Source organism: Apodemus sylvaticus, chromosome 22 (assembly GCF_947179515.1).
Source record: "Apodemus sylvaticus chromosome 22, mApoSyl1.1, whole genome shotgun sequence".
In the NCBI taxonomy this organism is placed as follows: domain Eukaryota; kingdom Metazoa; phylum Chordata; class Mammalia; order Rodentia; family Muridae; genus Apodemus; species Apodemus sylvaticus.
In genome coordinates, this window is record NC_067493.1 from 33,480,318 (window position 1) to 33,497,389 (window position 17,072).

Consider the following 17,072-nt stretch of genomic DNA (forward strand, 5'->3'; position numbering starts at 1 on the left):
GTATATAAAATAATAAATAAATAAATCTAAAAAAATAATTAAAACAAATACGTTACAGCCAGATCTTACGGAGATCTCTAAATTCAAGACCAGCCAGGGCTACACAGAGAAACCCTGTCTCAAAAAAAAAAAAAAAACCAAAAATAAATAAATAAATAAATAAATATACACCAAAAAGTGGCAGTTTGCATGGACTGCCCACGGACACATGAATGGGCCTCTACTGCCTCTTAGTGGCCTCGGGTTGCTAATGGATGATTGACAGCTATAGCAGGTGTGGGCTCTAAGACCTACGATCCAGATCTGGCTACTAGACCCGCAGTGACAGGATGGGCTAGCAGTCAAGAGGCCCCAGCACTGCTCAGTCCCACAGTAGGGACGTTTCAGTAGCTTTGGGGGCCCTTGGAGACAGGCGAGGAGCAGAGAAGATGACCCCAGAGCACACTCAGAGATCTCTCTCTCCTGCTCCTCTCCTTTTCTCCCTCCCTCTTTCTCTTCCCTCACCCCTGACCCCATCTCTTTTTTGCTGCTATGTGGATGCATGCCACACGGGTCTCTGTGTGGCGGCCAGAGGACAATGGCAGCATCCAGAAATGGCGCTGTCCACCTCCTTTGAAACAGGTTCTCTCATTGGTCTCTTATAAGCTAGGCCGGCTACCAGCGGCCTTCTGGAATCTGTTACCCCTGCCTCACTGGTATGGGGTTACAAGCATGCTCTACCGTATCCAGGAGTTTCACTTGGGTAAAAGTCCCCGGAAGGGATTGAACTCAGATCCCCATGGTTCCTACACAAGTGCTATATCAACTGGGCTGTCTTCCCAGACCCTAGACCTGGCTGGGCCTCTTTCCCGATGTCTTCTCTAGTCTGGTAGAGTTAGACGTTGCTCTGAGAACCCCTGGGTATGGTAGGGTGTCTGGGAGTGTGCACCCGGGATTTCTCCTAGCAGGGTGCTGGGGATACGGGCTTCAGGGACAGTCTCAAAGCTTGGGAAACGTGGGCTTCCTGCCTGGGTGTGGCTTGTTCTGCCCTGAAGCTTTCGGAGGATCAAAGACTTGACGTCAGAGCCCACTTCCTTGTCCCCTGATGTCATTGCCCTGGAGCTTTAGACTCCACTGAACGATCAACCTGAGTGGATATTGTGAGTTCCACAAACTAGGGGGTATGGGTTTGTTTGTTTGTTGTTTTTGTTTTTGTTTTATTTGAGACAGGGTTTCTCTGTGTAGCCCTGGCTGTCCTAGAACTCACTCTGTAGACTAGGCTGGCCTCAAACTCAGAAATCTGCCTGCCTCTGCCTCCCAAGTGCTGGGAGTAAAGGCGTGCGCCACCACTGCCTGGCATCACTGTAGCTGTCACTAGACACACCAGAAGAGGGCATCAGATCTCATTACGGATGATTGTGAGCCACCATGTGATTGCTGGGATTTGAACTCAGGATCTACGGGAGAGCAGTCGGTGCTCTCACCAGCTGAGCCATCTCACCAGCTCTGGGAGTATGGTTCTTCCATTAATACACTCCTGTGGTACCTATCAGCATACCAAGATCCACGCTAGCCTACAGGATCCCCTGGCCACAGTCCCTACTCACAAGAATTATATACTCCAAACCTCCCAGCCCCACCAGCTCACAGGCTCCCTTCCTCCCATTCCCTTGTAACAATGAAGAATTTTGCCCTTCTCCTTGGGAGTTGGAAAAATCTTGCCCCCCCTTTTACCCATGGAGTGGCTATTCTGGTTTCTTTACTGTGCCCCTTAAATCCAGACACTGACAGGGTTCAAGGACTCGAGGCTGGGACAGCATGGTGTCTTTGGGGGATGAAAAGGGTGCTTACTTCTGAAAAGGTGGTGCTATGCCCAAGTCACAAAGACCCCAAAGACCACCGAGGAGCCAGTGCCAGTGTAAACATATACAGGTCTTTATTACAGGCTTGAGAGCAAAGATTCTCACCATTGATACTGGTCAGGAGTAAGAGCCTAGGGCTGTGGGGTATTTACTGTAGTTACAGCAAACTTGGAGATTCTCTATACGGGTTAGCTAGTTAATATTTTAAAACCTGGGGCTAGAGAGATGGCTCAGCCGCTAAGAGCACTGACTGCTCTTCCGAAGGTCCTGAGTTCAAATCCCAGCAACCACATGGTGGCTCACAACCATCCATAATGAGATCGGACGCCCTCTTCTGGAGTATCTGAAGACAGCTACAGTGTACTTAGATATAACAATAAAAAATCTTAAAAAAAATATATTTTAAAAACTATCTCTCTAGTAGGAAACAAACACGGGGGGGACCACCTGACAAACAGGATGGATGGCTAGTTTTTCTGTTGTCTGCAGGATGTCCTGGGCTTTCTAGATGCACCTTGACCCTGCTGTTGTAGCCTGACTGGCTGTTGCTGGGGGAGGGATGGGGGGAGGGACATGGGGAGGGGTGTGGGGGAAGGAATGCAGGGGGAGGGACACGGGGTGGTGCCATAGGATGTTTGCTCGAGTGGACTTTGTGGTTTTCCTCCTGGGATTGGAGTTTAACCCCCAGAGCTTCAAACATGGAGCTGGTTGGGCTTTTCAGTGGCACCGACGTGTAATCCCTACAGAGGAGCAGACACAGGCTCTAACATGCACAGCCAAAGCTTCCAACTTCAGCACTGCGTAAACCAGGGATGACGTCCAAGTTTGTAATTCCTGAACTCAGCCGTTAGAAGCAGGAGGATCAGTAGTTCAGGGTCGTACTCCTGCTATATAGCAACGTGGAGGGCAGCCTGGGCCATATGAAATTCTATCATTTATTTACATATCTATCCATCCATCCATCCATCCGTCCGTCCATGTATATATGTATGTATGTATGTATGTATGTATGTATGTATCATCTATCTATCTATCTATCTATCTATCTGAGCATGGACAGTGTGGGCTAGAGTTAACAAGGTGGGTAGAATTCAGAGATGGACCGAGAAGAGGTCCGGGCTTGATAGAGAGAAGTGGTGGGGCCAGGGGAACCTAGAAAAGGAAGGGACTTAGAGAGTCCACATAGGCTCCAACCGGCTTGATCTCTGTCTTTTGCAAGAACAACCAGAGGTCAGAAAATTGAACTCAGGGTAGGCCTGGTTGGGGAGAAGGGTCTCCTCTGGCAAGCTCCCCTCACCCCTGAAAGTTGCCAACATAGCGCCACCTGCTGGAGACCAAGTGTTAAAACACATTTGCCCATCAGAGACTTTTTCTATTTAAACCAGGTCAGGATAGGTACAGAGTGGCTTCAGGAACCCACCATGTCCTACTCTGTCGTGAATGGCTTGCTGGGTAACCCTGGGAAGGTCTAGCGACTGATCTGGACTTCAAGTTAACCCAGTCTGTTGAGGAGTCCATGTATGTGTGTGTGTATATATATATACACACACACACATATATACACACACACACACACACATATATGTGTATGTATATATGTATATGTATGTACATATATATATATATGTTTGTGTGTGTGTGGAAAAATAGCCATATATATATATATATGTGTGTGTGTGTGTATATATGTATATGTATGTGTATGTATATGTATATGTATGTGTGTGTGTGTATATATGTGTGTGTGTGGAAAAATAGCCAAAGGATTGTTGAAATGGCGTCCCATGTAGCCCAGGCTGGTCCCAAACTCTAGCCAAAGGATGATGTTTAACTTTTGTGTGTGTGTGTGTGTGTGTTTCAAAACAGGGTTTCTCTGTGTAGCCCTGGCTGTCCTGGAACTCACTCTGTAGACCAGGCTGGCCTCAAACTCAGAAATCCGCCTGCCTCTGCCTCCTGAGTGCTAGAATTAAAGACTTGTGCCACCTCTGCCCAGTGACCTTTAATTTTTGATCCTCCTGCCTCCACGTCATGAGTACCGGGATTACAACTCCATGTCACTGGGGATCATAACGCCTGGATCCTAGGACTTTGCACTGCTAGACCGGTGCTCCACCAGATGAGTCCCAGCCTTCCACGATGCCTCTTTTCAGTTGTTCCCTTCATCTGCACCATCGAGAGCACAGATTTGGACAACAGGAGGGTGCTGGGCCCAACAGGAGATACCCCACTTGGAGGGAGAGATGAATAGGAAAATACAGGACTGCCAGGCATGGTGGTGGCACACGCCTTTAACCCCAGCACTCTGGAGGCAGAGGCAGGCAGATCTCTGTGAGTTCGAGGCCAGCCTGGTCTACAGAAAGAGTTCCAGGACAGCCAGGGCTACACAGAGAGACCCCGGTCTTGAGAAACAAAACAAAACAAAACCAAAAAAATAACAACAGTCACACACACACACACAAAACTCAAAACCCCACAAAGGAACACAAGACACAGGCTGGGGCCCGATGTGTTGCTTGAAGTGAAGATGGCACTTGAGGTGGTGAAGAAGGGAGCTTTTCTCTCAACCTGGGCACCCGAGCTTGATACCTGGGATCCACATGATGGCAGGAGAGAGCCAACCCCACAAGCTGTGCTAGGACCTCTGTGTGGGTGTGGCAATATGCCTGTGTGCACACACACATACATGTAAGTGCACACACACATGCAGTCACATGCACAACCATGCACTCTCTCTCTCTCTCTCTCTCTCTCTCTCTCTCTCTCTCTCACACACACACACACACACACACACACCACCACTGTCATCATCATCACCACCATCACCACCAGAATTCAGCTGGTAGGGTGTGTGCCTGGAGTCCCACTCCCAAGAACATCATAAATCAAGAAGCATGGTAGCACCGGGTGGTGGTGACGCATGCCTTTAATCCCAGCACTTGGGAGGCAGAGGCAGGCGGATTTCTGAGTTCGAGGCCAGCCTAGTCTACAAAATGAGTTCCAGGGCAGCTAGGGCTACACAGAGAAGCCCTGTCTTGAAAACAAACAAACAAACAAACAAACAAACAAACAAACAAAAACAAAATGTCGGGCAGTGGTGGCACACACCTGTAATCCCAGTATTCTGGGAGGCAGAGTCAGGCAGATTTCTGAGTTCGAGGCCAGCCTGGTCTACAGAGTGAGTTCCAGGACAGCTAGGACTATACAGAGAAACCTCTGTATGGATGTGGCAATATGCCCGTGTGCATACACACATACATGTAGTGCACACGGAAAAAAAAATCCAAAAAACAAAACAAACAACAACAACAACAAAAGAAGCATAGTAGCACAATCCTATAGTCCCAACAATCAAGAAGTGGAGGCAGGAGGATCAGAAGTTCAAGATTATCCTCAGCTAGTGACATTGGGATGATCACTGGGGGTCTCCTAGAATAACTTATGGAAACGTAGTACACAGCCTTCAAATAGAATATGGTCCTGGGGTGGGGGCGGGGCGGGTGGGTGGAGACCCGGAAGCAGCTGGGGAGTGAGGTTTGGGATCAGCTTGTGGATTTGGCTCAGTGGCAGTGACCAAAGGATTATGAGAAATGAGACAGCAAGTGCCTCCGTTATCTCTGACCCTGCGGGAGTGGGGAGCAGCCCTAGAGTCCAGCCTCCCGGGCCTAGGGGAGGAGCCTGCCTCTCCACAGAGCTCTCGGCTCTCTCCTCTTGACCGGGTCAGATTGCCTCTGGGAATATGGGCGCCCCTTCAGAATGTAGCTGATCTTAGGGCGCCCCCAAGCAGGATTCTTTGGCTTTTTGGGAGAGGCTGAATTGTCCCCTTTTGCCACCCCTAGGTCTCTAAACCTGACATCACTGTGTGGTGTGCTAAATAAGGTCTTCCAAGGCCACTGAGACTTCCTAGCAGTCCTGACTCTGGGTACAGGAGAAACAGCAGAAGGCCTCACGCCACACTCTGGGGAGGCCATAGGACCCTCCCCGACACAAGCTCGCCTCTGATGGGACAGAGCCTCTGGGCATGGAATGCAGGGGTCTCACTGAGGTCTGGGGCTGAAGCCCCCTCTTCCTGTTTGCATGTCCAGCCAGGATTTAGAGACAGTATCTCCTCTTCTGTCTCTGCAGAGGGTAACAGAAGCTGACCGGGTCAGGGGTTATTTATTTCTGGTTTGGGGGGGGGGGAATTGGACACTTGCTAAGGAGCTACGAAGTGAGGGGTAACCAGGGTGTGACCTTGACCCTGTCCCTTGTTGACCTTGTCACAAGCAGTTGGCTACTTGGTAGCTGTATGACCTTTGGCTCTGTGACTGGCCGCTCCTGGGACACAGAAGGGATCTCCCCTCCCCCACCATTTCACCTTTAGTATCATTTGCTCCGTCAAGGCAGGCAGATTTCTGAGTTCGAGGCCAGCCTGGTCTACAGAGTGAGTTCCAGGACAGCCAAGGCTACACAGAGAAACCCTGTCTCAAAACAAACAAACAAACAAACAAACAACCCCCCCCCCCCCCAAAGTAAGGACTGGAGAGAAGGCTCAGGGGTTAAGAGCACCCACTGCTCTTCCAAAGGTCCTGAGTTCAAATCCCAGCAACCACATGGTGGCTCACAACCATGGGATCTGATGCCCTCTTTTGGTGTGTCTGAAGGCAGTGACAGTGTGCTCACATATATAAAGTAAATAAGCTGGGCGGTGGTGGTGCACGCCTGTAATCCCAGCACTCAGGAGGCAGAGGCAGGTGGATTTCTGAGTTCGAGGCCAGCCTGGTCTACAGAGTGAGTTCCAGGACAGCTAGGGCTATACAGAGAAACCCTGTCTCGAAAAAACCAAATCCAAAAAACCAAAAACAAAAAAAAAAAATTAAATAAATAAACCTTAAAAAAAAAGTGGGCCTAAATACTCAGAAGGGCCCCCCCCCCCCAGTGAGATTTGTAACAGAACATAATGTGAATGGAAATAGTGTTTCTTTTCTTTCTTTCTTTCTTTCTTTCTTTCTTTCTTTCTTTCTTTCTTTCTTTCTTTTTTTTTAAGTTGGAAAATAACTTTATTTGTTCTAGGAAGTCACCAGAGTCCTCTCAAAACTGGAACAGCTTCTTGGTGCCAGCAGCCTTGGTGACCTTGAACACACTGAAGCTCACTGTCTTGCTCAGCGACCTGCACTCTCCCACGGTGACAATGTCACCAATCTGTACATCCCCGAAACAGGGGACAGGTGCGCAGACATGCGCTCGCGTCCCCTCCCCGACCCCTGTCCTTTAGTCGTAGTGGAGATCGCCTGAGTGGATACCGTCGGCCTCTGTATCTTCATCTGTCCGGTCACTGCATCAGACAGGATCCGGCCTCGGATGGAGGCGTTACCATTGCAGGGCCATCGCTTGTCGACATAGATGCCCCTCGATGGTCTCCTGGGGCCTCTTGAGGCCTAGGCTGATGTTCTTCTAGTTCCGAGGGAGTTTCTCCTCGCAGATCTCTCCCGGCAGAACCACTTCCGGTTTTTGGAAGAGCGTGGGCTGCTTTAGGGAGCATGCTAGGTCTGACTGCTCACCAACTTTCTGGAAGCCTGAGGAAAAAAAGGGAGCTAGTGTCCCTAACACAGCGCTGTGACAGAGCTGGCTGAGTGGCAGAATTCCAACTCAGCAGAGTCACCACACGGATACACCACGTAAGCACTACTCCCAGTCCTAAGTCTTCGTCTCTGCGGTAGCCCATTTTTTGGATAAAGTCTTGTAGGAGCCAAAAGGCAGAATAGAAGTTGGCCCCCTAAAGACAGCATATTGTGCGATACTGCATGTGAGACTGATTCTCCTTGTCCATTTGAAGAATGAGTTGTTCCAAGTAAAAAATATCTTAAAAAGGGACTGGAGAGATGGTTCAGTGGTTAGGAACACCGACTGCTCTTCCAGAGGTCCTGAGTTCAATTCCAGCCACCCACATGGTGGCTCACAATCTTCTGTAATGGGATCGGATGCCCTCTTCTGGTGTGTATATACATAAAATAAATACATAATTTTAAAATATTTTAAAAATTATATCTAAGCTGGTAGTGGTGACGGATGCTCTTAATCCCAGTACTCAGGAGGCAGAGGCAAGTGGTATCTCTGTGAGTTTGAGGCCAGCCTGGTCTACAGAGTGAGTTCCAGACAGCCAAGGCCACCAGTGAAACCCTGGGAAAGAAAAAAGAAAAAAAAAAAGTGCTTGTTAGTCTTCCAGAGGATCTGGGTTCCCAGCACCAACATGGCGCCTTATAACCATCTCTAGCTCCAGTTCTGGGGAGCTGGCCTCCAAGGCACCGGGTATGCACGTGGTGCACAGACATATATGCAGACTTCGTTAAATATCTGGAACCTGTACATATTAAATAAGCACACCTACATAAAATTATATACCTATATCTGTATATATCTGCATTTCAAACTATGGAGTCTGTTCCTCTCGAGTTCCCCTGCCTTTAAAGCTAAGCCAATCTGTCTTCCTGTCTCTGGCCACACCCCTCCAGCAAGCCTGTCACCTCTTGGAGATTTGCTGTGCCCTGTTGTTGCTTTCTGTGTATGCAGTTGTTAGGTAGCAGTGACTGTTCCTCTCTGCAGAGTTAATCTGAGGAGATAGTCCAAGGGCACCTCAGGGCAGCCTTGCTGTAGCCTCCTCTGAAGCAGTCACCCCTCTGCCAGCCAGGACATCCTTAGCTCCAACCACAAGACAACTGGTCCACAGATCCAGGCTGGGAGGCAGCCAGCTCGATTCCCCGGGCTCTGCCTTGGGCAAGCAGAGTCAGCAGCTGGTGGAGACAAAGTGGGGCTGTTTAGGATCTCAAGATGGACCTGAACTGAACAGCCCTGGCCAGTGGAGAGGTGGGGCAGAGCCCTGACTGACAGGTTCAGACTAGTAGTGCCAGCTGGACCAGAACGATTCTTTCTGCCAGAACCTGCCCTGGCTTCATGCCTGCACCACCGGGTGTTCCGATCCAGGGGCTGGAGCGGCACTAACATTCTCAAGAAGCTGAGAGAGTTGGGGAATAGGTGGTAGCAGGGGACAGGGTGTGTCACACAGCTCCCCGTGGGAAGCTGCTCCTCCCGTGAACCTTGGGAAAGCAGGGCTGTGGGGTTAGGAAAGAATGTGGGTGGGTATGTCTTGCTACAACTTTGGGGTTATGGGACCTTGTAGGTAAAACTGTTGGGTCCCTTAGATTTGCATTTTGTCTTTTTTGCCTTCCATTTTCTTGACTGTGTGTGTGTGTGTGTGTGTGGAGAGAGAGAGAGAGAGAGAGAGAGAGAGAGAGAGAGAGAGAGAGAGAGAGAGAGAGAGAGAGAGGGTTGTGTGCATATGTAGAGGCCTGAGACACAGGCTGGGAATTATTCTCAATTGCTCTTCTATCTTATTCATTGAGACATTGCTTAATCAACCCAGAGCTCTGGATGTGGCCCGTCTCCCAGTCTCCACCGTCCAAGGCTGGGATGACAGGTGAGCTCAGGCATTTGTGTGGATTCTAGACGTCTGAACTTTGGTCCTCATGCTTGCAAGGCAAGCGTTTAACCACTGAGCCATCCCCCCCTGGTCTTCATATTTTCCTAAGAGCCTCACTATGTTCCCCCGGCTATTCTTGAACTCCAGGTCTTCTTCCTGTCTCTGCCTTCCAGGCACTGGGAATACAGGCGCGCACCGTGACGTAAACAGCTCTGGTCTTTTCCTTTTGAGGCAGGGTCTTACATAGCTCAAGATGGCCTGGAACACACTATGTAGCTGAGGCTGGCTGTGAGCTCCCTAACCTGGGAGCCTCCTACCTGGGATGGCATCCGCCATGACACCCAGTTGATGTGGTGCTGAGGGCGGAACCCGGGTGGGACCCAAGCACCCACTAATGCCTGACCTCCGCTCAACCGCCTACAAGTTAAACTGACCTACATATTAAACCTACTTTGTTTTTTTTTCTTATTATTTTTCACTCATCTAATTCATGTGCTGCTGCTGCTGCTGTGTGTGTGTGTGCATGTGTGTGTGTGTGTGTGTGTGTGTGTGTGGACACTGGTATGAATCTATGCAGACGCCATGGCGGGCGGACATGTGAAGGTCAGAGAACAGCTTTTCCGGGTATGGCGGATTGAGGAGATTGGACTCAGGTCATCAGGCTTGGCAGCGAGAGCCTTTCCGAGCTAAACCATCTTGACAGAGATGGGTCTTACGATGTAGCTCAGGCTAGCTTGGAGTACTGCATCATCTTGCCTCTGACTTCTGAGTACTAGGATTTCAGAGCTGTACTACCTACCATACCTGGTTGCATTCCTTCAATTTTTAAGAAAGACTTAAAAAAAATTTTTATGTGTTTGTGTGCACCTGCGTGTTTGCCTTCGGAGGCCGGAGGCATAAATGCCCTGGAGCTGGGGTTACAGGAGCTTGCGGAGCCACCTGATGTGGGAGCTGAGATCCGAACTCAGATCTGCTGGAAGAGCTGTCCATATTCCTAACCACTGAACCGCCCCTCCAGAGTCAATCCCTTAGTCTCTGGGACACTGGGCTCTAAGACCCCCTGGGGTCCCTCAGCTCCCTCCCTGGGCCTCCCGGAGCGCCCTTCTTTGCGGGCAAAGTAAAGCACCCAAGGGTGGAGCTAAAGCTTGTGTGGTTGCTTTGACCAGAGAGGCTAGTCCAGGCAAGCTCTCCAGAGCAGGCAGATGCCGCCATCTCTGTCGCTCTTGACTGAGATGTCAACCCCAATCCTTGTGCTCTGCCCATTGCTGAGAGCCGGGGTCCCATTCTGCAGGTGTCTGCTGGTGGGGCTGACTGGGAAGCTGCCAGGAATTGACACACTTCCTGTACCTTCTCTACAATTCTCCTCCTCCTCCTCCTCCTCCTCCTTTTCTTCCTCCTCCTCCTTACCTGGCCTCTGGAGAATGTTGCTTTTAATAGCATTTTAAATTTGTATTTGTTTATTTTTGTGGTATTGATAGAGTTTTAAAACAGTTGGGTTGGGAACGTGCTACACAGCCAAGGCGGACCTTGAACCCCTGATCTTCCAGCCTAATGCCTCCTAAGTGCCCAGAGTATGGGTGTGAGCTAGTGTATAAACTGAGGGTATAAACCGAGGGTCTCGGCAGGAGATGGATAAAGTGAGGCGTGACCCGTGCAAGGCGCAGCTGAGGGGAAGGCTTTGATTGTAGGGGGAGAGAACAGCTGGAGGCATCTGGCAGAGTGCAGAGCCCGGAGCCTAGCCCGCGCTTTGATATGCTGGTAGGGACCATGGACAGGGAAATCCCTCCGTTCATAGAGGACAGAGCCGGAAACTGGGGGAGAAGGGATTGCTTTGGATCCGACAACCAGTAGGTCTGGCTTGCACTCGATCATTTTTTACTTTGAAGATGTTTTCATGCGTCCCAGGCTGGCCTCAGACTGGCCATGTAGCCCAGGATAACCTTGAACTCCTTTCAGATCCTTCGTCAGCTTCTGGAGTGAGCCACCACACCCAGTCCGCCCGATGTAGGGGATCAAACAGTGCCTCATGGACACCACACACTCTACGGAGCTACATCCCAAACTCCTGTTTTGTTTTGTTTTTCTGTTTGTTTTTGAGACAGCAAGTGTGTGTGTGGCCCAGGCAGTCCTGGAACTCACTATGTAGCCCAGGCTAGCTTCAGATTCACAATGCTTCTGCATCAGCTTCTGGGTACTAGCATTACAGTCATCCATCCGTCATGCCCAGACTGGTAAACTTTAATCTCCAGGTTCCCCCTTTCCCCACCTCTTCCCACCCAGGAAAGGCCTGAGCCCATAGCCACTTAGCAAAGACCCCAAAGGGTGCCCCGATTTGAGAACACTCCTCCCTAGCCCACCATAACAACTCTGGAGTCTGAGATGGTGGTGAGCAGTAGCTTCCAACTTTTATTTGAGAAAAAACAGAAAGTACATGTATCAAAAGAGCGTACAGGTTGACAGAGGGGAATGGCCAGTGATGGCTACTGGGGGATGGGCAGCAGGCTGATGGCTTCTAATTGGCTCCCGACTGTTCCGACTTCCCAGCTTCTGGGCCCCCGATTTGGGCGCGGGCCTCGAAAGTGACCGGAATGGTGATCTCCGCGGATTGCGTGACTGCTTTGGGCAGCGGAGCCTCCACGGTAAGCGTGCCCTCAGGGGACAGGGAAGAGGACACGAGGGTGGGGTCCACACCTGGAGGGAGCCTGGACGTGCAGAAAAACGGGACAAGGGTTACACAGTCATCCTGACCCCGGGGCCCTCCGCCCTCTGCCCTGGATCCGCTCCCCCCCACCCCTGCTTTCCATGCAAGGAACCAGAACTCACGTGTATTTCCGGGTGAAGCACCGAGAAATGTAGCCATGTTCGTCCTGCCTTTCTTCGTGCTTGCCTGTGGGTAGGGACAAAAGGAGGTCAGAGGCAGCCCCCTGCTGTCCTAGCTAAGGAGTGGCTGGGGCCCCCAATGCCTGACTGTCTGGAATCTTAAAACTTTCCAGAAAGTTCGCGTCTGAGATTTGGGATGCGAAGGGTTCCGGCCCAGGGGCTTGGCTCTGACTAAGGCGTGGATACCAAAAACTGTGCGCACGCCCCCTCCGCGGCTGGGTCTAGGGACCCTGATTGGAGTCCTGCCACTAGGTTATTTGGGGATAAGGTCTTCCAGAAGGTACGTTGGGTCTTCCTTCATTTTGTTTCTGTGCTGCGGGCGGAACGCAAGGCCTCAGGACCTCCCGGCCGCCCAGGCAAGGCTACCCTGAGCTACATCCCCAGCTGTTGGTCCTTATCATGGAAGATGACAGAGCTTTTAAGAGCAACCTGCACCCCGCGTTCCGGGGCAAGAGAAGCAGGCTAGGGAGAATGACGCGGGCCTCCGGGTCCCTGAGCTCCTTTCTAACTTTTCAGGGTCCTAGCCCTTATGGTTTCCAGCCCCCCACCCCCACCCTCCACAGCCATCACCGCGCTCGCCCCGCCAGCGTCGACCCCTCCGGGGACAAGGGAAACTCACCAGTGATCTCCACCACGCCTTCCTTGGTCTTGACTGTGAGCTCCTCGGGAGCGAAGTGGTTGACGTCCAGGGACACGCGCCAGCGATCGGCCGTCTGTCGGATCTCCGAGACACCGCTGCTGAGCTGCCGGTTGAGCGCTCGGCTGAAGACGGGCGCGGCCAGGGTCACCGCTGCGGGGGCCTCGGCGGTCGCGGCGGGCAGTGGGCGCACGTAGCCGGGCCAGCCAGCGGCGCTGAACCACTGCGACCACTCATCGGGCAACCGGGGCACCCCGAAAGCTTGATCGAAGAGGCGGCTGTGGGCAGGGTACCAGTCCCGGAATGGTTCCCAGCTGGGGCTCCGCAGCAGCGAGAAGGGCACACGGCGCTCGGTCATGTTCTTGGCTGTGTTGGTCAGGGCTGAGGATCTCGAGAAGTGCCGGACTGGAGCCCCAGCCGTGCTTTTATGGGTGCCCAGCCGGGTATTTTTAGCAGGCGGTGCTTCAGGTCTCTATTAATGGCAATGACCGTCTAAGGGGGCCGTCCCTCGCCGCCCCTCCCCTCTGCATTCCTCCCCCTAAGCTTACAAAGGGGGCGGGCAGGCGGGGCCGGGAAGGTTCTGCCCCCATCTGGAAACTTCTCTAGTTGAAGAAAACAAATGACGGTGTAATACCGGTAGCTGGAGCGGTTCCCACTGTCCGGCTTAGAACGCTGCTGGCAGAAGGGCGGGGCCTGGGGCCAGCCCCATCTCTTTTATTGAGAATAAACCAGGAGGGGTTAGGTCTTTTGGGTCGCCACTAGGAAGCAACCGAACCTGGTCTGAACCAGAGGCAGGCCTGTGGGGACACACATGTGGTGGCACGCGTGTGGAGGTACCAGGACGAGCAGCAAGACCAGCTGTCTTCTACCGTGTGTCTCCCGGGAGCAAAGGCTTGGTGGCAGGCGCCTTAGTCCACTGGATATCTTTCTGACTCTGGGACTTCTTTCTCTTCCTACCTTCCTTTTTTTTTTTTTTTTGAGACAGTGTGCTGCCTGATTTTGTGTCAACTTGACACAAGCTGGAGTTATCACAGAGAAAGGAGCTTCAGTTGGGGAAGTGCCTCCATGAGATCCAGCTGTGGGGCATCATCTCAATTAGTGATCAAGGGGGGAGGGCCCCTTGTGGGTGGTGCCATGGTTAAAAAACTGAAAACACTCTACAATAGAAATACTACTCGTAGCCCATCTCACCCAGCCCCTTACCACAAACTTCTCCAGCTCCTGGGGCTCCCCTCCCCCAGCTTCCCCTTCCTGTATGTGCTCCCTCAGTCCTCTCTGCCTCATCCCTCTCTCTTGGTCGTCTTTGCCGCATCTCTCTTGGCCGGCATCTCTTTCTCCCGATCTCTCTCCTCTCCTGTCCACGTCTAACCTGCTGGCCATATCCAGTTCAGTTTCTCTGCTCCGGACTCTTCCAGAGGCCTCTGGCTGTACTCTCTCTTATCTACAATAAAAGCCTTCCCCACAAGCACGTCTTGTAGCAGTCATGTCCTCTGTTCATACACTGCGGACCCAAACTCAGTCCCCGCACTGGCACAGTCAGCTCTTTATCCACTTTGGGATCTTCCGAGACCCTTGTTTGTTTTTTGTCTGTGTTCTGTTTGTTTGGTTTTGTCATTTGTTTGTTTGTTTGTTTTTTGAGACTGTGACCTCATGTAGCCATGAGTAGTCTAGAATTCTCTATGTAGCCAAGAATGACCCTAATTCCCAGTCTTCCTGTTTGGACCTCTGAAGCACTGGGCTCCTAGGTATCTGCCACCACACGCAGCAGGAATGTGGCATTAAACAGCCTGGTGGGCTTACTGGCCACCAGACTGCTGGGGCTTCACTGGCTCCGTGGCAGGTGGGGGAGTCTGTAAAAGTTAGTCTGCATTCTTTACTCTCTCCCACTGCAAGATGGCGATGACCAGGATGCTAATAATGCTGATGTCACCTGGCAGGCATGAGAGTCAGTGACATCATACAAGTGAAGATGTAGCCCAGGGCCCGGTGAGTCAGAGTTAATTATTGCTTATTTGTTATCCACCTTGGTTCAACCATCACTAGGGTTCAGTCATCCCTATCCCTCAGGGTGGACCTGACAAACCAGGCTGCTTTCAAAGTTGTAGTAACCCTGCTGCCTGTGATTCTCCTGACTGGGAAATGGGCCACACCCTCAGCCCCTCACTGGGGATTCTAGGCAGGGGCTCTACCACTGAGCCAAGCCCCAGCCCCTCCCTGGGGAATTCTAGACAGGGGCTCTACCACTGAGCCACGCCCCCAGCCCCTCACTGGGGGATTCTAGGCAGGGGCTCTACCACTGAGCTACGCCCCCAGCCCCTCACTGGGGGATTCTAGGCAGGGGCTCTACCACTGAGCCACGCCCCCAGCCCCTCCCTGGGGGATTCTAGGCAGGGGCTCTACCACTGAGCCAAGCCCCAGCCCCTCCCTGGGGGATTCTAGGCAGGGGCTCTACCACTGAGCCACACCCCCAGCCCCTCACTGGGGGATTCTAGGCAGCATTATACTGTTGAGCTATATCATCATTGGTCATTTTACTTTTTAAAGAAGTGAATTTACTATTAATAATTATTTACGGGTGTGCATGATGGAGCTGGGGGAGGTGTGTGCGCCTTGGCACCTATGTGGAAGCCAGATGATAGCTTTGTGGTGCTGGTTCTCTCTCCTTCCACTCTATCGGTTTTGGGAAATGGAATGTAGGTTGTCAGGCAATGTAGCATGTTCTCTTCTTTACAGACTAATTTATTTTTACTTATGTGTATATATGTGTGTGTGTAAGTATACCACGTGCTGAGGAGAATAGAAGGCTCCAGGTCCCCCGGAACTGGGCTTTAGATGGTTGTGAGCCCCCAGGTGGGTAGAAACCAAAACCTTGGTCCTCTGCAAGAGCAGCCAGTGCTCTTAACCGCCAGCCATCTCTCCAGCCCCTGCACCAAGTGATTTCTTTTCCCACTGAGTCATCTCACCAGCTTCCATTGTAGTTTTGGAGATAGAGGTCTCACTAAATTGTTTAGGCAGCTTTGAATTCACTCTACAGCACCCACTGGCCTTGACTCGCTGTTTCTCTGACTCGGCCTTATGAAGTGTGGATTAGAGGTCTGACTGCTCCAACAGCTGAGCTCAGTTTCCTTTTCTGTTATAGTTTTATTATGTGTATGTGTGTGTGTGTGTGTGTGTGTGTGTGTGTGTGTGTGTGTCTGTGTCTGTGTGTGTCTGTGTGTTCTGTGGCTACGTGCACTTGCACAAGCATTGTGGGTATACTGGCTGGTTTTGCGTCAACTTGACACAGGCTGGAGTTATCACAGAGAAAGGAACCTCCTTTGAGGAAGTACCTCCATGAGATCCAGCTGTAAGGCATTTTCTCAATTAGTGATCAAGGGGAGAGGGCCCATTGTGGGCTGATAGATAGTCTTGGGTTCTATAAGAAAGTAAGTTGATCAAGCCAGGGGAAGCAAGCTGGTAAGGAACATCCCTCCATGGCCTCTGCATCAGCTCCTGCTTCCTGACCTGCTTGAGTCCCAGTCCTGACTTACTTTGGTGATGAACAGTACTGTGGAAATGTAAGCTGAAGAAACCCTTTCCTCCCCAACTTGCTTCTTGGTCATGATGTTTTGTGCAGGAATAGAAACCCTAACTAGGACAGTGGGGGTCAGAGACCAACTGGTGGAAGTTGGTTTTCTCCATGAGAACCAATTCTGATAAGACCTGGGCATTAAACAGATTGTCATTCTTGACAGCTAGTGGCTTTACTGGCTGAGCCAGCCCTCTAGTTTCCTTTTGAGAGAAAACGGAGTTTCATATATACTGGGATACAGCTGGGTCACTAGTCTGGGGTCACCTCAGAAAGCCTTTTGAGTTACCAGCGGTCTCTTAGGAACCAAGTGAAGCACTCAGGGCCTCTCTGTTCCCTCCCTTGCTGGGTCATAACTGGGAACTCCTGCCTAACCCATCTCCTCAGGTGTGTTTTAGGAAGCCCAGGCCTTTGTTCCCAGCCTCACCCATGCCCAGCTCCATAAATCTGTGGTGAGGTCAGAAGCCTGGGAGGATGCTCACTGGCCCCTGCCTGCCTACCTTAGCCCAGACTGCAGTCCAAGGTGCCCCACCCTAGCTGGTGCTGTCTAATATGATCATGGACGCTTTTAAATGTGACCCTGCTGGGCCCAGCCTTGCTTGGGAGGTGGGGGCTGTCAGCTCTTTGTAGACACAAGCTTCCTTCATCTTGCTTTAAAGCAGGGCAAGGAGAAGTTATTATGATTGATGCCCT

The 17,072-nt window shown here is 51.3% G+C and overlaps 1 protein-coding gene and 1 pseudogene across 1 annotated transcript; both read right to left on the reverse strand.

Moving 5' to 3' along the window:
* Positions 1-6,908: 6,908 nt before the first annotated feature.
* On the reverse strand, positions 6,909-9,630 carry LOC127672496 (40S ribosomal protein S11-like; annotated as a pseudogene).
* Positions 9,631-11,674: 2,044 nt separating this feature from the next.
* Positions 11,675-13,280, reverse strand: Hspb1 (heat shock protein family B (small) member 1). The gene is made up of 3 exons (XM_052168636.1): positions 12,794-13,280; positions 12,118-12,181; positions 11,675-11,996 (listed from the first exon to the last, which is right to left on the reverse strand). The coding sequence occupies exons 1-3, from the start codon at positions 13,167-13,169 to the stop codon at positions 11,807-11,809; spliced, it is 630 nt and encodes a 209-aa protein (XP_052024596.1). The 5' UTR covers positions 13,170-13,280; the 3' UTR covers positions 11,675-11,806.
* Between the last annotated feature and the right edge of the window lie 3,792 nt (positions 13,281-17,072).

Coding starts and splice junctions, on each gene's coding strand:
- Hspb1 (XM_052168636.1), bottom strand. CDS start 13,169: ATGACCGAGCGCCGTGTGCCCTTCTCGCTGCTGCGGAGCCCCAGCTGG. Junction 12,182..12,793: donor AGGCGTGGTGGAGATCACTG/GTGAGTTTCCCT, acceptor CCCTACCCACAG/GCAAGCACGAAGAAAGGCAG. Junction 11,997..12,117: donor TGCTTCACCCGGAAATACAC/GTGAGTTCTGGT, acceptor CTGCACGTCCAG/GCTCCCTCCAGGTGTGGACC.